This window comes from Eptatretus burgeri, chromosome 9 (assembly GCF_056783735.1).
Source record: "Eptatretus burgeri isolate ZD-2024b chromosome 9, Ebu_testis_v1, whole genome shotgun sequence".
In the NCBI taxonomy this organism is placed as follows: Eukaryota; Metazoa; Chordata; class Myxini; order Myxiniformes; family Myxinidae; genus Eptatretus; species Eptatretus burgeri.
This window is the reverse complement of record NC_140969.1, coordinates 11,156,314-11,183,150: the sequence shown is the minus strand read 5'-3', so window position 1 is coordinate 11,183,150 and position 26,837 is coordinate 11,156,314. Positions and strand designations below refer to the sequence as shown.

Here is a 26,837-nt window from a genome sequence, read left to right as displayed (position 1 = left end):
CGTTAATCATAGGTTAGAAATAAGTTTCGGGTACGCTAAACATTACCTCGGCGTGTCTCAACTTATGAATAACTTACAAGTAGCATGTGTTGACGTCTGTCAACGATCGCAGACCGTGCCTACAACTTGTGGCCAGCGTAGCGGATCGTGTGAGTCATACACCGGCATACGTCGTGAAATTTCAAGCGTGAAAAAATTTGAGGACAACCGAAAAGTACAACGTTTAAAGCCAACGTACAACGACGTATGGCAACGTACTACGGCGTATGCCAGCGTGCTCTCGATGTTATCAAAACTTACCCATAACGTATTCAACGTGTGCCAGCGTTTTAGAAAAAAAATTCAAAAATCGGCATACGTTGGCTAAAACGTCAAGGTGTGACCGGGCCTTTAGCGGACATGCCGACAATGTTTGGGAAGTCTTGGCGTTCCATAGTACCACTTGCATTTTGCACAATGCGTGTTTTTATCATTCCCCGTGTACGGTGTGTCTGCCACCAGCTATGTTGTACTGCTATCCCGTGCATGTGCACGGGTATTGCTCGTATATATCTTGCATCATTTGCGAAAAATTATTCTGCCTCTTGTGTCTATTGATTTTTTAAGTGTACATTTTTTGTATAACCATCATCAAATGAAGTTATAAATGGGATAATCTCAGTATTTGCATATTTTGCAGTAAGCATGGCGACAGAAGATCGAAAGGAGTTCCGAAAATACTGTTGCGATCTGTTCAGCTGCCATAAAACGAAACAACGAAAAGATCTTCGCAATATGTCAAATGATATGTTGATGAAATTTTCTTCAAAGGTGAAAAAAGATGACAGACGTCGTACTTCGTGCAGAAAAAAACTTTCTCAGTTGTCACCAGAGTGTATTGAACAATCATCTTCGACCAGTTTGAAATTATCATCAGAAGGTACTATCAAAGGTATTGCAGAATCTATTTCGACAGATGAAGAGGAGGAGGTTTTTGAGCGAGAAACAGAAGTTGACCTATTAAACCAGTCGTTATCGATGAAAGGCGAAAGCCCATTCGACAAACGAAAGGCGGAAAGGAACCCAGGGCACTTTCCTGAAAAGTGAAGTGAAGTGTAAGATTCTGTGCGAAAGAAATTAGAACGAGTTGCTGGACCAAGCACTGCGGAGAAAACACAATATACAGTGTCAAAATGTGATGAAAACTGCATGCCAGAGGTGATCAAAAGCCTGAAAGAAAAATACGTTGTTTCAAGCCGTTCAGAGCAAATACGTATACTGACAATATTTGCTGGGAATATGAGCATCAAAGGGATGATGAGTGAATTCAGTTGCTCCCAAAGAATGGCTGTGCAAGCCAAAAATAAAGAGAAAGAAAATGGTATGCTGCCGTCTCCAAATCCCAAACATGGTAAAATATTGCCCGACGAAGTAAAATCCGCCGTAACCGAATTTTACCGAAGTGATGAAGTCAGCCGAATAATGCCGGGGAAAAAGGACTGTGTGGTGCTCAGGAATGAACATGGAAAAGACAAAATTCAAAAGCGCCTGGTACTAAACAATCTCAAGGAACTGTTTCAGAAATTCAAAGAGAAGAACCCTGGCTTGAAAGTTGGATTCGCGAAGTTTGCCATGCTCCGTCCCTCGGATTGTGTCCTGGCCGGTTCAGGCGGTACACACAGTGTATGTGCATGTACGATACATCAAAATGTGAAACTCATGATGTTTGGTTACAAAATGCCACAGACAGCCGAACTTCCTCACTATGATCATGTGATAGCACGCAGAGTTTGTCACCCAGCACAACCGGCATGTTATTTCAGAACTTGTGAAAGTTGCCCATCAATTGAAGACTTCAAAACCGAGCTTCTTCTTCTTCCTCTTTCGGCTTGCTCCCGTAAGGGGTCGCCACAGCGGATCAACCGTCTCCATTTCGCTCTATCCTCCACATCTTCCATTGACACTCCAACCACCCGCATGTCCGTCCGCCCTCACCCTATCCATGAACCTCTTCTTTGGCCTTCCTCTTCTCCTCCTGCCTGGCGGCTCCATCTTCAGCATCCTTCTCCCGATATACTCCGCTTCCCTCCTGTACACATGTCCAAACCATCTCAATCTCGCCTCTCTCACTTTGTGTCCAAACTGTCCTACCTGCGCTGTCCCTCTAATATACTAATTTCTTATCTTATCCATGCTCGTCACTCCCAACGAGAATCGCAGCATCTTTAACTCTGCCACCTCCAGCTTCGCTTCCTGTCTTTTTGTTAGTGCCACCGCTTCCAAACCATACAACATAGCTGGTCTCACTGCCGTCTTATATACTTTCCCCTTCACTCTTGCAGCTACCCTTCTGTCACAAATCACTCCTGCAACTCTTCTCCACCCACTCCATCCTGCCTGCACTCTCTTTTTCACTTCTCTCCCACACTCTCCGTTACTTTGGACAGTTGATCCCAAGTATTTAAACCAATCCACCTTCCCCACCTCAACTCCTTGCAACCGCACCATACCACCACCCTCCCTCTCATTTACGCACATGCACTCCGTCTTACTCCAACTGACTATCATTCCCCTTCTCCCCAGTACGTACCTCCACCACTCGAGGCTCGCCTCAGCCTGCTCCCTACTCTCCCTACAGATCATGATGTCATCCGCGAACATCATCGTCCAAGGGGACTCCAGTCTGATCTCGTCCGTCAAACTGTCCATCACCATTGCAAACAGGAAAGGGCTCAGAGTCTATCCTTGGTGCAATCCCACTTTTACCTTAAACCGGTCCATCATTCCTATCGCACACCTCACCGCCGTCACACTGTCCTCATACATACCCTACACGATCCTCACATACTTCTCCACCACTCCCGACTTCCTCATACAATGCCACAACTCCTCTCTTGGCACCCTATCATAAGCGTTCTCTAAATCCACAAACACACAATGTAACTCCTTCTGGCCTTCCCTATACTTCTCCATCAACAAGGCAAACATTGCATCAGTGGTGCTCTTTCCTGGCATAAACCCATATTGCTGCTCACAGATCGTCACCTCTCCTCTCAACCTAGCTTCCACTACTCTTTCCCACAACTTCATGGTGTGGCTTCACAACTTTATCCCTCTATAATTTCCACAGCTCTGCACATCACCCTTATTCTTGAAAATCGGAACCAGTACACTTAATCTCCAATCCTCCGGCATCCTCTCACTTTCCAAGACTTTATTTAACAATCTGATTAACAACCCCACTGCCATCTCTCCGAAGCACTTCCATGCCTCCACTGGTATACCATCTGGGCCAACCGCGTTTCCACTTTTCATCTTCTTCATAGCAGTCCTCACTTCATCCTTACTGATCCACCCCACTTCCAGATTCACTATCTCCACCTCTTCCAACCTTCTCTCTCTCTCATTTTCTTCATTCATCAGCTCCTCAAAGTACTCCATCCACCTTCTCAACACACTCTCCTCGCTCGTCAGCACATTCCCACTTGCGTCCTTTATCACCCTAACCTGCAGCATATCGTTCCCAGCTCGGTCCCTCTGTCTTGCCAATCAGTATAAATTCTTTTCCCCTTCTTTTGTATCCAACTTCTCATACAGCTCGTCATATGCCTTTTCCTTGGCCTTTGCCAACTCTCTTTTTGCCTTTCGTCACCACTCCTTGTACTCCTGCCTACTTTCTTTATCTCTCTGACTATCCCACTTCTTTTGCGCCAACCCCTTCTTCCTTATACTTTCCTGTACTTCCTCATTCCACCACCAAGTCTCCTTATCTTCCTTCCTCTGTCCAGATGTCACACCAAGTCCCTTCCGAGCTATCTCCCTCACAGCTACTGCTGTCGTTGCCCAATCATCCCACCCATCTTTACCACCATCCAACGCCTGTCTCACCTCCTCCCTAAATTTCATGCAACAGTCTTCCTCCTTCAGCTTCCAACATCTGGTCCTTAGTTCAGCCCTCACTCTCTTCCTCAACCTCACCTCTAAAGTCATCCGACAGACCACCAATCGATGCTGTCGAGCTACACTCTCCCCTGCCACCACCTTACAGTCACTAATCTCTTTCAGGTTACATCTCCTGCTTAAGATGTAATCCACCTGTGTGCACTTTCCTCCACACTTGTATGTCACCCTGTGTTCCTCCTTCTTTAAATACGTATTTACCACTGCCATTTCCATTCTTTTTGCAAACTCTACCACCATTTGCCCTTCCACATTTCTCTTGTTGAGACCGTACCTACCCATCACCTCCTCATCCTCTTTATTCCCTTCCCCAACATGCCCATTGAAATCTGCTCCAATCACCACTCTTTCATCCTTGGATACACTCTCCACCACTTCATCTAACTCACTCCAGAAATCTTCTTAATACTCCATCTCACACCCCATATGTGGGGCATATGCACTGATGACATTCATCATCACCCCTTCAATTTCCAACTTCACACTCATCACTCGGTCAGACACTCTACTCACCTCCAATACCCTCTTGACATAATCTTCCTTCAGGATTACCCCGACACCATTTCTCCTCCCATCCACACCATGGTACAACAGTTTGAAACCACCTCCAATGCTGCGAGTCTTACGCCGGATGCCCTTCCTGACGCAACCCTGGTCGCCTCTTACGACACACAGGGATATGGTACACCTATTCTAACCGGGGCATACACCAGGACCAGTACAACTGGTACTCATTTCGCCGACCTCGGAAGGATGGCAGGCTGAGTCAACCCCCTGGTGTTTTCGACTTGGTATATATATATATATACACATATTAATTCAGTGTCCCAACGGGGCTTGAACTCAGGACCTTTTGGGTCCCAAGCCACTGCCATAACCACTGCGCCAACACCAGGCTTCCCTTCAAAACCGAGCTACTGAGTGCTTATAAACTCGAGGATATTGATGAAATTCAGTTTAAACGGTGGACATCCACCGACAGATCTGAACTGAGCTCCATGGTCCTGCCTTTGGAAGAATTCATCAATCAATTCTGTAAACGCACGGTGAAATTCGTGAGACACGACTTCATTGAAAAGGCCCAATGTCAGTTTCTGAAAAAATAAGAAAGATGAAATCAGTGAAGGAGAATTTGTCATTATTGCAGACTTCTCAGAGAACTATTCGTTTGTCGTACAGGATGCGGCCCAAGGATTCCATTGGAACTGCTCTCAAGCGACAATTCACCCCTGGGTTTACTATTTCAAATGGGACGATGGCAAATTAAACCACGATTCGTTCACGATTATATCAGAATGCAATACTCACGACATTGTCTTAGTCCACCTCTTCCAAAGAATGCTCATTGAAAACTTGAAATCTTGCTTTGGAAATGTAAAGAAACTTTACTCTTTCTCAGACGGTTGCGCTGGCCAATATAAGAATTGCAAAGCCTTCATAAACCTATGTCGTCACAAATCAGAGTATGGTATTGACACAGAATGGCATTTTTTTGCCACAAGTCATGGCAAGGGCCCTTCAGATGGTGTGGGAGGTACAGTCAAACGAGAAGCAACACGTGAGAGCCTACGTAGACCTTACGACAGTCAAATTATTTCTTCAAAAGATCTTTTCGCCTTTGCTGAAAATGGTTTGAATGAAATGAAGTTCAGTTACGGGATCCAAGAGGCATATGGCGAGGAAGAACAAAATCCGGAGGAAAGGTTAAAAACGGCCAAAACCATCGCTGGAACTCAAAAACCTCATGCTTTCATCCCTCTTTCTGAAACTGCTCTTCAAGAACGTGAATTCAGCCTTGGCAAGGAACATCGTAATGAGTCAGCTATTTCAAAATCTACACTAACTTTTAACGGGAAACTCTCAGGTTATGTCACAGTGCACTATGATGGAAAATGGTGGCTTGCCTGCATCATGGAAGCCTTTCAGGACACTCATGAAGTGAAAGTGAATTTTCTTCTTCCAAACGGGGCTGCAAATAGTTTCTTTTTTCCTGACATTGAAGATCACTGCATTTTAGACATTTCTGAGATATTTCTTTCCGTAGAACCAAAAACTGCTACAGGTAGAACCTACTCAATCAGGAAAAAAGAAACACAGCTGTCAAGTAAAACATTGGTTGGCAAAAAATCTTGACTGTAATATGCGAAGAAAAACTCTTACTCAGACTCGTTTCGCTTCCAGTTCCTGCATGTGGAAAATTTATGTACAATATACTGATATAGTGTGTTGGAAATCTTGTGTTCAAATATTGTGCGATGTATTGTGTGTCCAGCACCCGAGTCCCCAAACAATAAAACCATCATCACACTTTAACCCAATGAGATCCCATTTTCATTTATGCTGAGGTGTTGGAGTATATGAAGGGGTATTCTCACACGACAAAATCGGGACCATCGGTTTGGCTGAGGAGCAGGGGCCCAAGGTCAAAGGGTGCGCCAAACTATAACTTTTTGAATTACTGTTTCGGAGTGATTTTACCTTACACGATTCGAAAGATCTCGCTTTTACGAGCATTTTGATCCCAAGATCAGCCAAATCGGACCACGACATCCTGTGATATGGCCTCTGGAAGATTGTGGGGCAGCAGGGGGCGCCAAAATTTGGGGGGCCCTAAAATGGGGCCGATGGGCCCACAGTTCGAAAAGTTGGTATTTTGAGATTTTTCAACCAAGTGAATAAATGACCAACATATGGGGAGAAAATGAGGTATTAATGTCAGGAGGGTGTGTACACTTGTCATGGAATGCCACACCGGCAGATTTTGGGTGGGGTATGGGGGGGGGGGCAATGTTCCCTCATTAGTTTTTACAATCAAAATAAAAAATATCCCTCATTTAAACGTGAATAACAAAGGGAACGGAACCCGTGTGCGTGGACACGTTCTCCCAGGCACGGCAGATCTCGCGAGATTTACATGGAGTGATGTGATTGGCTGCATCCTTTTTTAAACCCCATGAACGGTTACCTGCACACCATGACGTACACGACGTACAAACACCACGACGTAAGGCACCACGACTTACACGCACCACGACGTACACGCACCACGACGTACATGACGTACAAACACCACGACTTACACGCACCACGATGTACACGCACCACGACGTACATGCACCAGGACGTACACGCACCACGACGTACACGCACCACGACGTACACACCATGACGTACACACAGGACATGACGTAAACGCACCATGACATCACACACCATGACGTACACGCATCATGACGTCACACACCATGACGTACACGCATCATGACGTCACACACCATGACGTCACACACCATGACGTACACGCACCATGACGTACACACACCATGATGTAGTGTACACACACCATCAAGTACACACAGAACATGAGACCGAACTGAAGGGTGAACTGGAATATCAACCTGAACCGATTCACGGATCCACAGGAATCTCTCAGGAAGAATTCCCGGTTTTTTATTCCCGGTAAATTGTTCATTTTTAAAGGTGAGATTTTTATACAGAAAATGGAGTGAATAAGTAATTAGTAATTAGTAATTACCATCCGTGTTACAAGGTCGTGGTACAAACACTAACACACACCATGATAACATGTTGATAACACCTGAACACCTTGATCCTCAGGTACAGGTGAACATGAACAATGTTACTCTTGTTCACCAGATAAACACTCACCCTGATAGTTATCCCCATGCGGGGTATGTTTATCATCATTTTCATCCGATTCCCCTTCACACTCCGTTTCTCCCTGAAAATGGGTCTTGGTCGACTTGTTGATGACAATCCGTTAAAATAGAACAATACACGGATCACGTGATTAATGTATATATATATATATATATATATTATTAAATACGGAGACATGAAGTGAAGTGTAAGATCTGTTCCAGGTGATGTTCTCACCTGTGGTGGCGAAACAAGCAGCAGGGGGCGGGGAGGGTGGTGGTGGTGGTGGGACCGCGCAATGCATGCTGGGTATGAAGCTTCGTTGTTGCCCCTTCCCGGTTTGTCCCGCTGTGTGATTTTTCAATCCGGTCGATTTCTCCCCTAAAGTATCGTCCATTGTTCGTACACACCGGGAGTTTGGAACAAGATCTGAAGAAATGTTTCTCAGTTGTGAAAATTTACCAACATTAGACAAAACCGTTGTCATGGAAACGTGAAATCAATCCTGCGGCCTACCTCCCTCACAACACCATGTGTAAACTCGGTCGGTCTACACACCTGGAACTTGGGGGAACAAATGATAAAGGGAAACAATCATCATTCTTAATCATTCCTCACCCACGTGACCCTCTTGTACATGACGCCGAGACCGCCGATTATCCCAGAGTTGGACCATGCACGTCATACAACGACAACGACAACGACAACGACAACGACAACGACAACGACAACGACAACTACAACAACAACATGATGACGTGATCGTAAATTATATCGTGATGCCACCAAGCACCTCATGACAACCTCTCCAACAAGGTGTGAAAACTTCGAGGATAAAACTAAATGTTTAAAGGAGGAAACCTTGAGGTTTCTAAAACCACCAGTTTGTAATTTCACCTGCGTGTCGGCATGATGGGGTGAAGGAATGAGTGAAGGAATGAATGAGGAATGAGTGAAATTAACGTTCGAAATACCAAAATGTTCATCCTGACTCGGCCTCCATCAGCTTCCAGCGGAGGAACAAATAAACAGGTGTTCTGTACCTGGATTACCTGGATTTAAAAATCTCGTCAGGTGTCCTGGTTAAATCTGTGAGTACGAATCTTATTTACTCTCTTGTTTGTTCGGCTGTGATTTTAGCGAATGTGAACTCCATTGTGTGTTTGTGAGTACGATATCTCAGAAGGGGATGGACGGGTTCGGACGGACCTTGGTGGACAGGTTGGGTGTGGAACAAGGACCATTTGATGAGATTCTGGTTCATATACACATTCATATCCACACCATCAGTGGGATACAAAAGGTTACCTGTTCACCTGGTGCAGGTGTTTGTGTTTCCCAGTGACGTTACGTTTCACCAGGTTTCCCTCTCTGAGTGATTCTCCATTTCTCTGTTTGTTTCTTTCTCCACACAGAACTTTAGTGTTTTTCTCCACAACTGATTATCTGATCGAGAGAACATTTTCACACAGCAGCGACTCCTTTTGTAGAATGTTTTCTTGATAATTGTGACGTCATAAGTCACGTGGGGTGGCAGCCATGTTGAAAAACAGAAAAACTTTGCTCCTCTGTTTGCATCTCTGAAACTGCACCAAGGAAAAAAATTCAAACTCGGCACACAGCAAGTACTCCTCTTCAGGAATGAGGGTGATTTTTTATGTCACAGGTGCCTTAATTATGACGTCATAATTGCAAATGCAGAATGCTCCATCTGATGAGTTTTAAAAAATTTTCAGGGTCGTCTCGGAACAAAATGGGACACAGAAAAATTTATTGATGATGTCATCGGTCACGTGATTCAGGAGCCCTATTGTTTTTGTTTTTTTTAAACCTTCAAAAATATTCTCTGAAATGGATGAACAGATCGAGGTGAAACTTTACACGTGTGACTGCCTATCCATGAGTAACAAAAGGATCACACATGTGATATCATAGGTCACATGTTTTATTGAATACCAATCACTCAGATTGCTCGGTGGGAAACCGAAGGTGACTTTGCCTGACATGACCGTGATCAATGAAGACCCGAATACGTTAAAGTATCAATGATAATGATGAACCTCACACTGAATTTCAAACCATCTCCCCCAAATGATTTGCAGGTCGAGGAAATATGGTGAGGAAACGTTGTGATCAGAGAGCTTGGATGATGGATGGTGCAACTGGCACAACCATCACAACCACCCCAACCACCATGCATATTGGAGACCTTCAGAAAACGAAGGAAACTTCAACAGCAGCAACAACCTTTGATGAAAACCACGTGGCTTCACCAAGGAGAAAAACCTTGTTCAACAGGTTTATGAACAACATGAAGGGGTTGCTGTGTGTAAATCACAATCACACAACTGAAGGAAGTGAAGATGAGGTGAATGAACCGAAGCAGAAGAACAAGAAGAAGAAGAGGACCCATTTTTGGGAGAAGGTAAATCCCTTGTCCCACCAATTGTGCAAACCTGAAGGTGATGATGTCATTTTGGGGAAACACTTGTAGAGGGTTCTTTTTCAACATGTGAAATTGATCAAAGGTCACAAGTTTGTTTTTCAATAGTTTTTTTAATCACTTCATTTCTGATAATCATAATACAGAGCAAACCGTGCACAATGTTAACTTTAAAAAAATTTCCCTCTGTTTAATGCAGTGATGATATTTATTGTCATATGTTCCACAGACGACGGCACAACATGAAAATGTCAAAGGAGAGTGAGTGTCTTGAGGAGCTTCATGTTCAGACTGAACAGCTCACCACGGACCTTCAACCAACGAGCAGAGCGGTGTTCTTCATGGAGCAGGACACTGAACTACATGCAAAGCATCACCAGGAGCAGCACCATGTGGTGCAGGTGAGCAAGTTGTGGGATTCTGGTCACACCTGAGTGATCAGAAAAGACACTTTCCCTTTGCCCCATATTCAGTGCTAGACATGGGCATTACTCATTCATCTGCATGTCCTTTGTGTCACGTGATTTGACAGGAACAACTCCTGAGGAGGAAACAAGATGAGGCACAGGTTCATTCTGTGAAGCATTTTCTGCAATGCCAAATGCACAACGAAAAGTTTGCAGCAACAAGGGGAATAGTAGAGTGGCTTAAAGAGGGGCAGGACGGACTCACTCGGGCAGTCCAGCAGGTTAGCTCCTGATGATAATTGAAATGTGAATCAAATTTAATGTGTCCTTGTGTACCAGGCTGAGATTCGTTGTGGTACAATGTGGTCGGGGAAATCATGTCGCCTGTTCGTTTCTGTGATTTTCTTTGCCTTCTCTTTATTCCTAATATTTCCTCAATTCATTTTCAGATCAAAGCCTTCAACAAGCGAAACCAAGAACAGATGTTTCATGTTGTCAAGCTTCAACAACATTTGGAGGAGGTTCTGCAAGCAAACGAGGGTGAGGGTGAGGATGAGGGTGAGGAGGTCTTGGAGAACCTTCCAATGAAACCAATCGAGCCTGCAAGAAAACACGATTGTCCATCTTTTAATGAGGTGACTACTCTTACGATCTCGGGGGCGAGACAATATTCCGAGTGTGATCGTAACAAGTTGTTTTTGTTCAGAAAACTTGGACACATGGAATTTCCTTCATCTGTTTCCTGGGTGTGATCGAAGCGTGCTTGTTTTATACTCATTTATTTGTGCAAACACGATTACTCATTGATCATGTGTGTCCTGTGTCACGTGATTTTCACAAGGACAGCTCCTGAAAAGAAACCTAAATGAGGAAGAGGTTCATTTCCAGAATTATTGTCTGCAGCAAAACACAGATGAGGGCGAACAGCAGCACAATGTAATGTTTGCTGCAATAAGCGGAATGTCTGAGTGGCTGAAAGAGGGGCAAGAACGGGTCACGAAGGCAATCCAGGAGGTTAGTTCCTGATGATCATTTAAATCTGAATCAAATTGAACGTGTCCTCGTGGACCAGGTTGAGATGCGACATGGTCGAGGGAAATGCTATAGCCTGTTCGTTTCTGTGATATACTTTGTCTCCTGTTTATTCCCTCTCTTCCCTTAATTCATTTTCAGGTCAAAGACATCAAGAGGCTGTACCAAACGCAGTCTTCACGTGTTGAAAAGCTTGAACGATGTTTGAAGGAGGCTCTGCAGGCAAGCGAGGGCGAGGGTGAGCGTGAGCTCTCGGAGAACCGTGTCATGACCCCGATCAGGCCTGCAGCAAAACAGGATTGTCCCTCTTTTCAGCAGGTGAATATTCTTACAATGTCGGGGGCTCATCAATATTCTGAACGATCTGAACAAATTACTGGGATTTATTTATGAAATAAGCTCAGAGTAGGTCCCGGTGTCTGGCCGTCCGTCTATCCGTACGTCTATTAACACTTGACTAAAACATCTCACAAACTACGTGATCAATTATGGACCAAAATGAATACGATGCATCAGAAGAGTCAGGTCTCATGGGGATGTGCACCCCATCTTTATCCACCTCCTCAAAGAGGCTGAAAAGGTGATTTTGCCTTAAAATTCAGGTAAATTATTCTAACATCTTCTCAGAAACCCACAAACAGATGCAGACCAAACTCTTCATGAAGTATAAGGACCATGTCATCAACATAAGTTGTGCTCCCCATGACTGTAGCACTTCAGGAAGGGGGCCATGACCCATTCCTGTTATTGGAGAAATAACCGTCAGTCCCCGAAAGACTATATTTTTTGTACATAGAAGTTGGACAAGTGGAATTGCTTCATCTGTTTGCAAGACGTTATCACAACACACTTGTTTTATGCTCCTTTATTTTTCCAAAAAGATTGCTCAGTATGATTACCTCATTGTGAGAAGGTCTTTTGGACTATTGGCAGAGAGTACATCATTCTCTCGGAAGGTCTCTTGGACATCTGTCACTGTGCCAAGACCCAGGTCACGACAGTCAACTTTGTTCACAGTTTCACCTCAACATGATCAATCTGTTCATTAACAGTAAAAACTGACACAATCTTACATTGGGTTCAGTCCCGGTCTCAGACATGAGGTAAAATAACAAATACTTGATGTTACACGGGATGTGTTTTGCAGGTGAAGGACCTGAAGAGAAATGTGCACAATGATGTGAAACGCAATCGTCTTCGGATGCAGAATAACATGATAATGTCACCTCTCATTAAGAGTGAGAAGATTGTGAAGAAGGATAGTTTAAGAGTACAACGACCCAAAAGATTGTTTGAAGCAGCAGGACGTGGAACCACAAAAGAGCAAAAGACTCATCGAAACACACGAAAGCATGAAGAGCCGCTCTTGAAAGTTGTGCTCCTGCAGCAGCAGAGATTAGCCTGGGAAAGAGGAATCATTTAAAATGATCTGAGAATACGGTAAGTTGCACATTCCTACAATTACTGGACGGAGCGAGTATCCAGGTAAATCTCTTGACACGATGTTACAATGTATGCTTTCTCTGACTGAAGTTGACTGCACATAGCTTACATACCAAAAAAAATTCACACGTCTTGCATTAATGGCCAGCTTCAGTTAGGAAGGATAAGAATGGAGCAACAAGTCAATGAAAAAGTAAAAATCACCAGTCCAAGCCTGACATGGTGATCCAGCAGGTGATCATGAAGTGAGTCTGGTCAGACCTGGATGATCAGAAAAGACACTTTCCCTTTTCCCCATATTCCATGCCATACAGTAAACCCTAAAATATCGTTGGAGTTCGGTTCATGGAAAATGCCGCGACAGTTAAAACCGCGTCCGTGGAAACAAAGGGCCACTGGGAACAGGGTTGTTCTGTTATTGGACTTAAAGAAAATATAGAGGAAGAACAGCAGCCAAAAATAAACACACACAATTGAAATAAATATGTAAAATAAATACAAAAGCATGTTATCATTCAAATGAACATGAAAATAAAATGAATACAGGATAAAATGAGAAGGGCACTCGGTGGAGCTCATACCTATGCCACACAATACCTGATCCATGTGAACATATTGGGCTCAATACATTTTGAAACATTGTGCGATGCATCGTTTTTGGCCTGATCTCTCCATGGTGAGGAATCACTTTAAACATTAAATAATTCTCAAATCAAATTAATTGTCTGACATGAAACAGAGAGACGAGCAACAAACGGACAGACCTTGTGCACAGAAGAAAGAGCAAAATGACAAATAGAACAGTACTCGATGGAGTACGTATCTCCACCAGACTGAACAGTTTACGTTTTGTATCCCACTGATAGGTCAGATCTGAATCCGGACCTGAACCAAAATCGAATTGGCTTGTCCTTGTCAAATACCCAACTTATCCACCAAGTTTTGTCATAATCCATCCACAACTTTTTGAGATGTCCTGCTCACAAACAAACAAACAGGGATAAAAACATCACCTCCGTCCACCTTCGGAAGAAAGCCCGGTGTTGGCTTGTGGTGAGGGTGGCTGGCTTCAGATCTTCGGGTCACGATTTTGAGTTCTGTCGGCTGCTGAATTAATACCAGGTGGGGTTGACTCAGCCTGTCATTGTTCTGAGGGTGGCAAAATGAGTACCAGTGTGCTGGTAGAGGGGCACAGCGTCAGTGACACAGCCATGCTTCCAAGAAATGGTGGCTGCCCTGGCAACCAAGCTGCCACACGCAAGAACAGAACAGAACTTTTGGTAGAGGAGGTAATTTGTATTCTCCGTATTCTCTTGAATAATGGTTTTATGACAAAAACTCAAATCTAAACTAATAAACGGCAGTGTGTGTGTGTGTGTGTGTGTGTGTGTGTGTGTGTGTGTGTGTGTGTGTGTGTGTGTGTGTGTGTGTGTGTGTGTGTGTGTGTGTGTGTGTGTGTGTGTGTGTGTGCGTGTGTGTCATTGTGACTCCTCCAAAACTCCAAAACCATAAAACCAAGCAACCTGAAACTTGGCATGCACACTAAGAAAACTCCACAGAAGTGCAAGAGTGTAAATTGGGTGTTTCGGTTAATTAAAAAAACCCCTTTTGAAAATAATTAAAGGCATTATTTAATTACATCCTTCATCAGGTGGTCCTCGGCCACCTCACTATCTGGGGTTTTAGGCGTTTCCTGGGTAACCTCGCTGGGGTCTGAAGCTGCCATGTTTTTTGGCCTCCTCAACGTTGCCTTGACTTGGAACAGGCCGCAACGATTTCTTACCAATAAAGTTTTTTTTTTCACTTTCCTCACTCATATCGAATGTTGTTCATCATAGTTACAAATCGCCGTATACATTGCTTTTGTAAATACTCTTAAGTTTTCAAATTCAGAGCTCGGAGCAATTTCTTGCATTTTTCAGACGATTCTCCACAATCTACACTCACGGACTAATTGAAGTATATCATGGAAACATTATTTCGATTTTGAGGATCGGATATCGTTCTGCTGAAATAAATGTCGAAATCTGTTGTGAAATCTGATAATTTAAAGAAATAACGAGTTTTATAACTAAGCCGATAGACCTATTAACTTTAAGCAAACAAGGCCATGTTCCCTCCTCCATACCTACACAAGAAAATGTGAAATTTCCAAAGCATTAAACTTATCTTTTTCTGCTGTTTGGATAATCATATTGAGTGAACAAAAAATTGATAAATGCAACAAAATTAACCAGCTTCATTGAGCTGTATGATTAAATGCATTCACTGCTGGACCTCGCGCCTCTTCACCCAGAGGGACTGCCTATCCGGAGCGTCGGCCAGATCTGTGTCAATATTGTTACGGCTGCGGAAATTCACAGAACACCATATAGGTCCTTTGTTCAGTTATATCGCTAAGTATGTGTTTAGATAGATTTCCCCACCATTGTTTAATGGGTATTATTCGTGTGGACAGGGCTGTGGGGCTGTGATCTTTGAGTTAGCCGTTATTCTTTGCTATCGTTATTTTGGACCAAGCGCTTCACACAACCACCCTGCAAGGGACAAAGAGAACTACCGCGGTGGCACGCGTCCCTAATTTGGCAGGATAACGCTTCCTTCGAGAAGTTTCCCACATGTTCTGGAAGTTTCCCGCATGTTCTGGAAGTTTCCCGCATGTTCTGGAAGGAGGGCGGGGCGAGAGCGGAGAGGCGGAGCGTGGGTAATAAAAAGGGTGCATGGAGCGTTTGCTCTCTCTCTCTCTCTCTCTCTCTGGAGTTGCTGCTGGGGTTGCGGTCGTTGCTGGTGTGGTTGCTGCCGCTGGACGCAGCGTAAGGATCTGTGCTGCTGTTGCCGGAGCTGCGTGGAGATCTGGGCTCGTGTCAGAGTCGGGAGCTTGGAGCTTGCACTCGGTGGAGAGTCCAGGCGTCGCGAAGGAGACGCGAGTTGGAGGCGCATCTTTGCCTGCTGTGTCACGCAAACCGCGCGTCCGTGTGGAGAGAGGCGGAGAGAGCTCGCCTGCCACGCGGAAGGCCCGAGTTCAACCGCGGCTACACCAGCTGCCGTGGGGACGGGACATCGCGGATCACCCCATCAAGGCACCACGAGGGTGCAGGTAACCTGCAATGGTCTTGTGGGGCCCTTTCGGTCACCAAAGCCCCACGTTATAAAGGCCCACGGGCCCAGTCTGACTCCCTTGTCTGTGAGGGGTCTTTTCCTTGTTTTTCTTTGAATTAATGTTGTGGAGCCGAGTCCCGTAAGTAAAACCGTATTAGTGACTGTACATAATTGCTTATAGACGGTCGTAGCACCTTTTGCTTTGCTTTTGTTCTGTATACGTGCATGTTAGTGTTTTGCATTCCTCACTGCATATGTGCTTGTATAATAAATGTATCCGTGTATAATAAATGTGCTTGTTTAAATGTACCCTGTTCGTCGTGTCTTTTTTCCCTCATTGAAGTGCCATATTGTTTTTCGGAATACTAGTTGGTTTTCTAATACCGATAATAGAATCAGGTCTGGTGAGAATACCCGCTCGGTTATCCCAAAACGGAACGAACTGCTTAAGTGGTTCATGTCCAAACAGGCCTTTGCCGAGGTACGGTCGCTCAGTAGGTTACCAGCGCGAATACTTAGGTATATCGATATTCGGCGATTGACCCTGTCGCGCGCGGGTAGAATACGGACTGGGCCATGGTGTGCGTTGAAGGCACACCCGTGACTGGTTCTCAGCGTTGTTCCGGGAAATCACGATTGAATTGTTCGTCCGGTGGGCGTGTGTGTACATGTGTGTGCATGTTGTTCATAAAGCAAAATTATTCTCTGTCTCTGTCTCTGTCTCTGTCTCTGTCTCTCTGTCTCTCTCTGTCTCATTTGGCCCATCCTTGATCGAACCCCTCCCAATACAGTGCAGTGCCCTCCTCCTGCATCCATTCTCTCCCCTCCCTCCCCTTCTCTGGACATATCCGGACGGTGGTTATGTCTGTACGGTGTTTGTCTCTGGCCAGCTTGGCTCCGGATGCGTCCGCCGGGCGGTGCTTGTCTCCGGACACGTCTGGGCGGTGCTGGTCTCCAGATGCGTCTGGGCGCCGTCTGAGCGGTGCTTGTCTCCGGACAGCTTGGCTCCGGATGCATCCGGACGGTATTCATGTTTGGATAGAAGTTTGTCTCCGGGCTGTGTATGTCCGGAAGAAAATGGATTTCAGACATTACTTTGTTTCCATCTTCACTGTTATTCTATACAGAATCATTCTGATGAGACACGATGAATCGTAATTAACCCTCCACTGCATGTCTGCTGTCCCTTCCACTCACCTCACTTCCCACACCCTCCGTTCTCCTTTCCCCTCCACCTCTTCACTTTCACCGCGCTCTCTCCCCCACACGAAGGTTCGATGCATCCAAAGAGAAATCGGAAGCATCCGTCATGTAAAGTCCTTCCTTGGCACACTTAAACTCCAATCCATCCGCAGCTTGATGGAGGACTGCTCTCTCCTCTGGAATGGCACTCCTTGCTCAGGTTGATGCCATCGAAAGGGGTGTTTCCCCCCTCTCTTTCTGCTATGCCTTTTGTTCTGCTGAAATATTATTGAGCTTCAACTTATCTCTCGCGCTCTCTCTTCGCTTCAATGAGGTACCTCGGGAAATATTACTGTGCCATTTCATCGTTTTCCACATAATGACTCCGTTTGAGAGCCCTGGTAGGTTATTCTCATGGGAAAATGAAAGAATGACCTGAACTCTCACTCAGACGAGTTTGAACCCACACAAATAGAGCAAGAAACAACTATTTTCACTTGGAAGAGCACAAATTTATATGAGAATCTGTTGTGAACAATATAGCTTCGACCATCAACATGGCGGCCGGGGGTTACGCATCCGTGTGCGAAAATCAGGGAGTGACGTCACATGCAACCCTCCATTTGTCAATCAGTATCTCCATTTATGGGAGCAACAATCCAAGCCTGGTTGCTATGGCAACTCCACTCTTATTGTGATGTGTACTAAATAGGTTTATGGTTCAAATTACGAGCGACAAGCCCCACCCACTCCCTCCAGTGACACGTTACGTCTTTCTTTCTCGTTTATGTAAAAACTGATCGAAGTTATTTGTTCACCTCTGATCGTGGAACCTTGAGGTTTCCCAAAGCAGAAAAAGAGAAAGCACCAGTTTGTAGTTACACCTGCGTGTCGGTATGAGTGGAAATCACATTCGAAATACCAAAATGTTCATCCTGGCTCGGCCTCGATCAGCTCACAGCGGAGGAACAAATAAACGCTCACAGAATAATTCCTGCCTGAAGTATCTGAAGAGATTCTTGTTATGAACAAAGCGACGTCAAGTGTTTGACGTCATGAATGGTGGAAATGATTGTGAAGGTAAAAAAAACAAAACGTAAGCAGCGAAGTGTGCAGTCGTCGCTGTGACTGACTTTCTCTGTGACGTCACATTTCATTGATGAATGGATTCACATCCAGCCTTTCAGTAGGATACAAAACCTTTCCTGTTCAGCCTGGTGGAGGTATGCCCAATGACGTTCCGTTTCACCAAGTGTCACTCTCTGAGTGATTTTTCATTTGTTTGTTTGTTTGTCCGCACAGAACTTTAGTGTTTGATGAAGTCATTAGGAGGAACCTGGAACCTGGAACACAACCGCTTGTCTGATCGAGACAAAATTTTCAACACAGGAGCGACGACTCATGTTAAATGTTTTATTGATAATGGATACGTCATAAGTCACGTGGTGTGGCTGCCATGTTGGAAAATTGGGAAAAAAAACCTTGGACCTCTATATTGTTAAGGATTCAGCAGTGACGGGGCTCGCACCCGACTCTTGACCCCAGTGTTAAGGATTCGGACGACTGATGTCAATCACCGCCGTCTCCAGGATAATAACGCCGGCTGGTTTGGCACAATTCTCGGGTCAAGCGCCTCAGATCACGATACCAAAATACACCTGTGCCTTGCCAGCTGGGGGAATAGCCCTCGGATACAGACTGGATTTGTCAGAGACCGAGCGGAGTCTCCCAGTCCGTAGCCCGTTTGGGTTTTATATTCAAATCGAGCGGATCGTTCCTCGGCGCGGCACAAATTAATTCAAGGCGGTAACTTCATACGAATCAGCCAGATTTATTGTGGACACATCGGGGAACACAACACAAGCAAAGCATTCACGACAATGTTATAATCAATCTATGACCCGTTCTTAACTAGGGAGCTACGGATTACGGGTTTCGAAGGGGACCCTAATGAGATAAACCTTAGACAACATGCAAACAAGACATGGACAGCATGCAGACAAGACACAGAGTACTTGGTGATGCTTCATGGACGAGAGGAAAAGTGTCAAAAGCACGAATGTGGCTCGTGACAGATTCGAGCACCCAGCTCAAACACGCCGCGTGGCAAAATGGCGTCGTCATTTTTCTTCTCCCGGCACCGCTTGCACACGCAGCCTCAGCGTGTTCTGACCCCGCGTAATGTTGACAGAACAAGACCGTCAGATCGATGGTTGGTTTCAGCTGGTTTTTCACAAGGTCCAGCATACATGTCCAGGCCTGGCCTGTTCACCAGATCAGGCCAAATCGAGGTGTTGGGCTCCGCAGGCTGGGACTGTGGCCGAGGAGGGACTGCCGGCCAAAACCACTCCTCCACAAAGTCGATCGCCCGAATCGATGTGCAGGCGGCCTCTCCCACTGCCAAAATGGCAGACTCGACGCGCAGGCCATTTCTCTTGCTGCCAAATGGCAGATTCGGCGCGCTCAGTTTCCCTCTCGCCTCTCGGCCGACTACAGTTTTACTTCTCCTCCACGGCGCTGGCTCGCCTCTCGGCCCCCTGGCTCCTTCCTTCAGTTTCACTTCCTTCTCCAGGCCACTCCCCCTCAGAGCGCTGGGCGGGGACTATTGTTCGGAGAGGGGAAGGAAGAAGAAGAACCTCTCGGTCCACCACCAATGTACGAACAATGAACAGCCTCTTACACCTCCCGACACACATGTAACGTCCATTTACCGAACAACCTGGCTAAACATGCATTTAATGGGGGATCTGGGCTAATCCTATATTTAATAACACACTAAGGGCCATTTCTGCAACAATATCTCTTAAACTGCAACAAGGAAAAAAATTGAAACTTGGCACATGCCTAATACTCCCTTTGGGGAATGTGTGATTTTTATGACGTCAAAGGTGCCTTCCTTATGATGTCATAATTGCAAATGTAGAACACTACGTCTGATCAATTCATCTCAGAGTCTGATCATCTCAGAATAAAATGGCCACAGAAATTTTTTGATGATGTCATCGATCACATGATTCAGCAACCACATTGTTGAAATAAGTTTTAGAAAAAACTTGAAAAATCTTTTCCGAAGTGAATGAACAGAAAGGCAAAACTACACGTTTGACCGCCTCCCCATGCGAAACAAAAGGTTCACACATATGATGTCATACGTTACATTGTTTGGCAGCCATATTCGATTTACCCACAAACCTCCAAAAAATCTTCTTCTCAAGAACAGTTGCACAGATTGAGGGAAAACTAAACACAAATGTTCCCAAAGCCATGGGGCAATCCAGCTATTCAGAAATTATAATTGATGTCACATGGTCTGACTGCAATATTGGATTGAGCGAAAATCTTAAACAAATTCTTTTTCTTGAACCGCTTCATCAATTGATGTGAAACTTCCGGTTCCGGTTTTGGAGCAGTGAGAGGTCTCCTTCGGGGCTCCCTGCTGACGTTCTCAAAGCTAAGTTTCCGGTTGTTATTTGTCCCGTTTTAACTGTTTAATTTTCTCACCTACATGTTACTGTGTGTTGCTAGTTCGGTTTTGTTTCAAAAATCGTGCTATTTTGTGAGTATTTTTGTCGACGTTCTTCCCTGGTGCTTGAGGCCTAGGCCTAGGCTTGAGGCCTACCGGTTCCACTCGGTGTTCGATCGTTTTTTTTTTGTTTGTTTGTTTGTTTTTTTCTCCCCATTACCTTCAATTTCTATCCTCCCCATTACCTTCAATTTTGATCCTCCCCACTTTCCAAACATCCCCCATTCTCCCAACTAATCTCTTTCTTATCTCAAAAAATATAAAATAAAAAATAAAAAAATAAAAAAAATACCCTACAACAACAACAACACGCTCACCTTCTCCCGATTCTGCTTCTTCTTCTTCTTCCTCTTAACTTCCTCCTCGTCTTCCTCGATTTTTTTTTTTACACTTCCATGACCTAATCTGTTGAACTCTCTCATACATTATTTTTAACAACAAAAACGATCTTATAATGCTTCATCTTCCTCTCTCACACATGTGGTACTCTTTACTGTTTCACAATGCACTACTCTTCTGCTATTTTAACAGACTGCTCTCATTTCGACCTCTCCTTCATTCCTTGCCTAAAAAATCCAACTATGACAGCGCTTCTTCTCTCCATGCTCTGAATTCGCCTTCATTGCATCCATCAAGAATTGTGTTAAATCGCATCTCTGACCTAAAACTTTTAAAAACCACAGTTTGCCATGGATGCTCGCTTTCCATCAACCATTCTTTTTTTCCAACTTCAGTGCCAACTCACCCCCCTCACCCCTCACTCTCACTCTCAAAGCAACCATCCCACTCTTCTCCCTCCAAGCCTCCCTCTCACCTCTCTCAAAAATTCCCCCTCACCTTTCTCCCACCTTTCATCCCCCTCACTCTTCCTTCTCAAAGTTGCCCCCCCCTCATCCACCAACCTGCCTCCCTCCACTGCCCTCTCACCTCCACCTCTTCACTCCGCCTCCTCAAATCCTCAACTGCCTTCTTGCTTGTCTCTTGTCCCCCCTCTCTGCCAGCACCACAGAGCCTTTTCTCCTCCTCATTCGCCCCCTCCCCTTGCTATTCTCCAATACCCCACACTCCTTCAGCAACCCTCCTTACCTGCCCCCCTCCTCCCTTGTCCCACCCCCCCCCTCCCCCTCCACCTCCTGCACCCAAAGCCTCCTCCCCTACCTCTTCATTAAAAGTGTGGACCTCAAATATCCGGGGCCTTCGCTCAAACCTTTCAGATCTTTCCATACAGGTTGCCACTGACAAACCAGACATTATCTGCCTAACAGAAACTTTCCTCTCCCAAGACGTGTCTGACTCCCAAGTATCTCTCCCCGGTTACTCCCTCTTACGGTATGACAGACCTGAGCCTCGTCCTGGTGGAGGTGTTGCTCTCTTCATCAAAGACTCCATTCCTCACTCTCCATGCACTGCTCTCACTCCCCCACACCCCCAGGAATACCTCTGGCTTCGGCTTCCCCTCCACTCCCACCTCATGTTTATATGTGTACTGTACCGTCCACCGAACAGTGATGACTCCATCTACACCTCACTATCCGAAAACATGGACCATCTTCTATCTTCTCATCCAAACTCTCTCTTCCTCTTATGTGGTGACTTCAATTGTCATCACGCCAGTTGGCTCGGTGTGGGTACCTCTCTCACCTGCCATGGCACCTCAGCAAAAGCTTTCTGCGACCCATTGGGACTGACTCAATCGGTCAACTTCCCGACCCGGATCTCAACCAATGGTACTCCATCTCTTCTGGATCTGATTTTGTCAAATTTCCCTGACAATATCTGCTGCTCTTCCTTCGCTCCAGTTCGGTGGCTGCGTGTGCAAGCGGTGCCGGGAGAAGAAAAATGACGACGCCATTTTGCCACGCGGCATGTTTGAGCTGGGTGCTTGAATCTGTCACGAGCCACATTCGTGCTTTTGACACTTTTCCTCTCGTCCATGAAGCATCACCAAGTACTCTGTGTCTTGTCTGCATGCTGTCCATGTCTTGTTTGCATGTTGTCTAAGGTTTATCTCATTAGGGTCCCCTTCGAAACCCGTAATCCGTAGCTCCCTAGTTAAGAACGGGTCATAGATTGATTATAACATTGTCGTGAATGCTTTGCTTGTGTTGTGTTCCCCGATGTGTCCCCAATAAATCTGGCTGATTCGTATGAAGGAGCGAAGTGTCGTTGTCAAAGTGGACATCTCTCTGGCTGTTATCGGAGAACCACCTCACCGCTGTCGAGTCTGGCATTTCACTCAAGCCGACTGGCAGGGTCTCCGAGCAGCCATCAAACTTACAGACTGGTCTCCTATCACTACTTTCTCAAACATCAACTCATCCTGGGAATTCTTTCAAAGAAACTTGCTCTCACTCATGCACAGATTTATCCCCTCTCGTGTTCAGTTGTCTTACCCTTCCTCCCGCCCTTGGTTTACTGAAGCTTGTGGCGAGGCAGTTGTCCTGAAACAACTTGCCTTTGCCTCATGGAAAGCAAACCCAACTGGGGGCAATCTCAGTTCTTTCCACAAAGCTCGGAACAAGTGTGTATCTACCCTCAGGAGAGCCAGAAAACAACATCTTTCTCATCTCAAGTCTGAACTCTCAAACCTCTCTCCCTCCTCAAAATCCTGGTGGCGTTTAATCAAATCTGTTTCTGGTGTATGTTCCCCCTCCATCCCCTCCCTTACCTCAAATGGCCGCACTACTGATTCCACACGTGATAAAGCTGAATGTCTAAACTCGGTGTTTGCAGCTAAATCTTGTGTCCTAAACCCATCACTATCTCTACCCACTTTACCCAGTCGCACCCAACTGTCCCTGGACTCTGTGTCCTTTTCTCCGAACAAGGTGGAGAGCTTGCTTTCAAACCTCGAGTCAGATTCTGCAACCGGTCCAGACGGCATCAGCCCACGTGTCCTCAAAGCCTGCTCTTCTGCTCTTGCTCACCCTCTCTCTGTTCTATTCACCCTCTCATTTGCCCAAGGTCATCTGCCATCTGCTTGGAAATCTGCTAACATCACTGCCCTGCATAAAAAAGGTGCAAAAACAGATCCCTGTAACTACAGACCAATCAGCCTTCTCCCAATCATCAGCAAGGTTATGGAATCTATCATCGCTTCAGACATGAAATCCTTCCTCTTCTCCAATGGCTTGATTTCCAATCATCAATATGGCTTCAGACCAGGTCACTCTACCCTGGATATGCTGCTTCTGCTCTCCCATAAATGGATGGAGGTCCTCAATGCCAGACAGGAAATCCGAGCCGTATCCCTGGACATATCACGTGCTTTTGACACAGTCTGGCACCCTGCCCTACTCACCAAACTCTCTTCCCATGGTATTCAAGGCCATCTCCACTCATGGCTCGCAGACTTCCTCTCCTGTCGCAGTCAACGTGTGGCCCTAAATGGAGTTCTTTCATCCCCTCTTCCTGTGCAGGCTGGAGTTCCTCAAGGTAGCGTTCTGGGCCCTGTTCTTTTTCTGGTTTTCATCAATGATCTCTCGGACTCTCTGGAAAATCCTCTATTTCTCTTTGCCGACGACTCCACCCTCTGCTGTACCATCTGTCATCCCCCAGACCAGCAAGCAGCAGCTTCTTCGCTCACTGCAGATCTGGATAAAATCACAAACTGGTCCAACATGTGGAACATGTCTTTCAATCCAGACAAATCTCACACTCTCACTATGTCTTTTCGAAAGGACCGTTTACAAAACCCCCCCATCCACTTTCTCAACAATCCTCTGGAAGAAGTCTTTTCTTTCAAGCTTCTAGGTCTCACTATCTGCCATGACCTTTCCTGGGAAAGTCACATGTCCAACCTCGCCTCAAAAGCCAGTCGCCGACTGGGAATCCTCCGCCGTGCTAAGTCCTTCCTCGGCCCTCTTAAGCTCCTGACCACTTACAAAGCTTTTGTCCGTAGCCTGATGGAGTACTGCTCTCCCCTCTGGGCTGGTGCTCCTGCCTCCCACCTTTCTCGGCTTCACGCTGTCGAAACCAGGGCATTTAAGATCATCGGCATCTCCCGCAATGAAGCTGAGTCTTTGGGCCTCTCACTCAATCACCGCAGGTTGGTCGGTGGTCTTTCTGTCTTCTACCGACTCCTCTCCAGCCTTGCCCCCCCCCCCTGCTCTCTCTGCGATTTGTCCCCACCACATTTCCACAGGGCGCTCAAGGTCCGCCAACAACCCCCTTCTGGTAAAACTACCAAAATCACGAATCACTGCTCATCTTCACTCTTTCATTCCTCTTTTTCCTGCCTTTGGAATAAACTTCCTCACTCTATTCTTTCCCATTCTTCCCTCCAGGCTTTCAAAACAGCTGTTCACCACCACCTCTTATCTTCCCCCATCCAAATCCTCGATCTTTTCTACCCTCGATAATCCACCCAAGCCCACTTCCTTAATTTCTCCTGCTTTCCTTCCTGAAAGTCCCTGAAATGTCCATCTTCTCTTCGCCATGTTCCCCGTCCCATCCCCATCCCTCTCCCTTCCACAGTTCACCCAATGTGTCTGTTCCCCACTGTTTTGTCCCTTCCACTCCCGCCCCTCTTGTCTGATGCCTCCTTGCTGTGAGTTGTGTGTTAGCTCTCATACGAGCCTCGACCAAGGGATACAAAAAAAAAAAAAACACAATTATCGAGGAGTGATGGGAATATCGATTTTAAATTTCAATCCCATCAGACTGGCAGCCAGAATTATTTAATTTTTTGATCTGGGTTCTTTTTTTTATTTCTCTTTAATAAGTCTCACTTGGCTGTGCCTGGGTGGGTTTGAGGGTGGAGGAGTGGCAGCTGAAATGTGAATCCTATCCAGGTTCCTCCTGATGACTTCAACTTTGCTTTTTGCTTGTTTGGGTTCCTTCTGATGACTCCAATGCAGGACTTTACCGATTTGGTCTTCCTTTTGATTTGAATTGAATTTATTTTCAGAATTTTTAATATATAATTTAAACATAAAACTGGGACTTCTTGGTACCCAGTCATCACTGCCAGCAGTTATAAAGTGGCAGTTCTAGTTATGTCTCCAATTAATTACGTAACTCACCAGCACACAAACGCCACACAAAATAAACCACACAAAACAAGTCCTGGCGAGGTCTGTAATTGCCGATTGCTCTTTTTATTGTTTTCTGTCCTATTTTGATCCGTGATTGCAGAAGGAGGTTGTTTTTCGTTGTACATGTTTTGTGTTCATCTCTTATTGAGGTTGACACGGCTTTGATGTGCGTGTGTTGGTGTTGTGGCAGAATTCAGTTCTTCTCTGTCGGAGTCTGTGGCCATTTATTAACAACAAACATGCGCATGCAGAAAGATGGAAAAACAAGACACAAGCAATATCAAACACAAACCTCTTTCTGCCCAAAATGCACACAATAAGCCCCTTTACAAGAGTTTGACAGAAAAAAAACATGGGAGGGTGAGACATCTGGCAATTCAACCACGAAAGGGCTGATGGGCACAAGGCAAAATAATTCAGAACTGCGCACATGGCCACTTGGAGAGGGACGGGAGCAGAGGCACACTCATGGCAAGAGTTTTCAGATTCAATGCCAGGTCAGCCATGAAAAAAACAAGATGATAAGTTTGGGGAGGAGAGAGAGAGAGAAGAGAGAAAAAGAGAGAGAGAGAGAGAAGAGAGAAAAAGAGAGAGAGAGAGAGAGAGAGAGAGAGAGAGAGAGAGAGAGAGAGAGAGAGAGAGAGAGAGAGAGAGAGAGAGAGAGAGAGAGAGAGATATACATATATATATATATATATATATATATATATATATATATATATATATATATATATATATATATATATATACATACATGAGCTCAGTACTTTGAACATGCATTCTCAAAACACCCAGTTGTTTTCATGCAGCGAACGTGGCCTTTGCCATCAAAAGCCAATGGTGTTATTTAATTTTTCTGAGAAAGCAAGGCGTCTGTGGCTGTAGCCTTCCAGGAGTTATTTGATTCCAACGAGACAATGAGACGGCAACAAGGCGTTCTTCTCTTCAGAAGCTGGGCAGTTGCATTTAAACATTGGAGATACTCGTCTTAGTTATATGCATTCCAGCGAGAAAAAAGCACAATAGATTTTGTAAGATACAATTTTATTTCACTTGAATATTTATCTACATCA

At 45.3% G+C, this 26,837-nt stretch overlaps 1 protein-coding gene and 1 long non-coding RNA gene across 2 annotated transcripts in view; one reads left to right on the top strand and one right to left on the bottom strand.

Moving 5' to 3' along the window:
- Nucleotides 1–10,232: 10,232 nt before the first annotated feature.
- LOC147019525 (uncharacterized) overlaps nt 10,233–26,837 on the bottom strand; it is a 75,504-nt gene continuing 58,899 nt past the window's right edge. The window contains exons 3-4 of the long non-coding RNA XR_015061449.1: nt 13,938–14,073; nt 10,233–10,583 (exon numbers count right to left, since the gene is read on the bottom strand). This is a non-coding gene — a long non-coding RNA (uncharacterized LOC147019525). The remainder of the gene's footprint in view (nt 10,584–13,937; nt 14,074–26,837) is intronic.
- LOC147019527 (uncharacterized) lies at nt 10,922–16,499 on the top strand. The gene is made up of 3 exons (XM_085894072.1): nt 10,922–11,463; nt 11,623–11,799; nt 12,629–16,499. The coding sequence occupies exons 1-3, from the start codon at nt 11,389–11,391 to the stop codon at nt 12,902–12,904; spliced, it is 528 nt and encodes a 175-aa protein (XP_085750198.1). The 5' UTR covers nt 10,922–11,388; the 3' UTR covers nt 12,905–16,499.

Bases quoted from the DNA above. Each gene is read 5' to 3' on its own strand.
- LOC147019527 (XM_085894072.1), top strand. From the start codon at position 11,389: ATGTTTGCTGCAATAAGCGGAATGTCTGAGTGGCTGAAAGAGGGGCAA. The intron at 11,464-11,622 runs GTTAGTTCCTGA...ATTCATTTTCAG, and splicing joins TCACGAAGGCAATCCAGGAG to GTCAAAGACATCAAGAGGCT. The intron at 11,800-12,628 runs GTGAATATTCTT...TGTGTTTTGCAG, and splicing joins ATTGTCCCTCTTTTCAGCAG to GTGAAGGACCTGAAGAGAAA.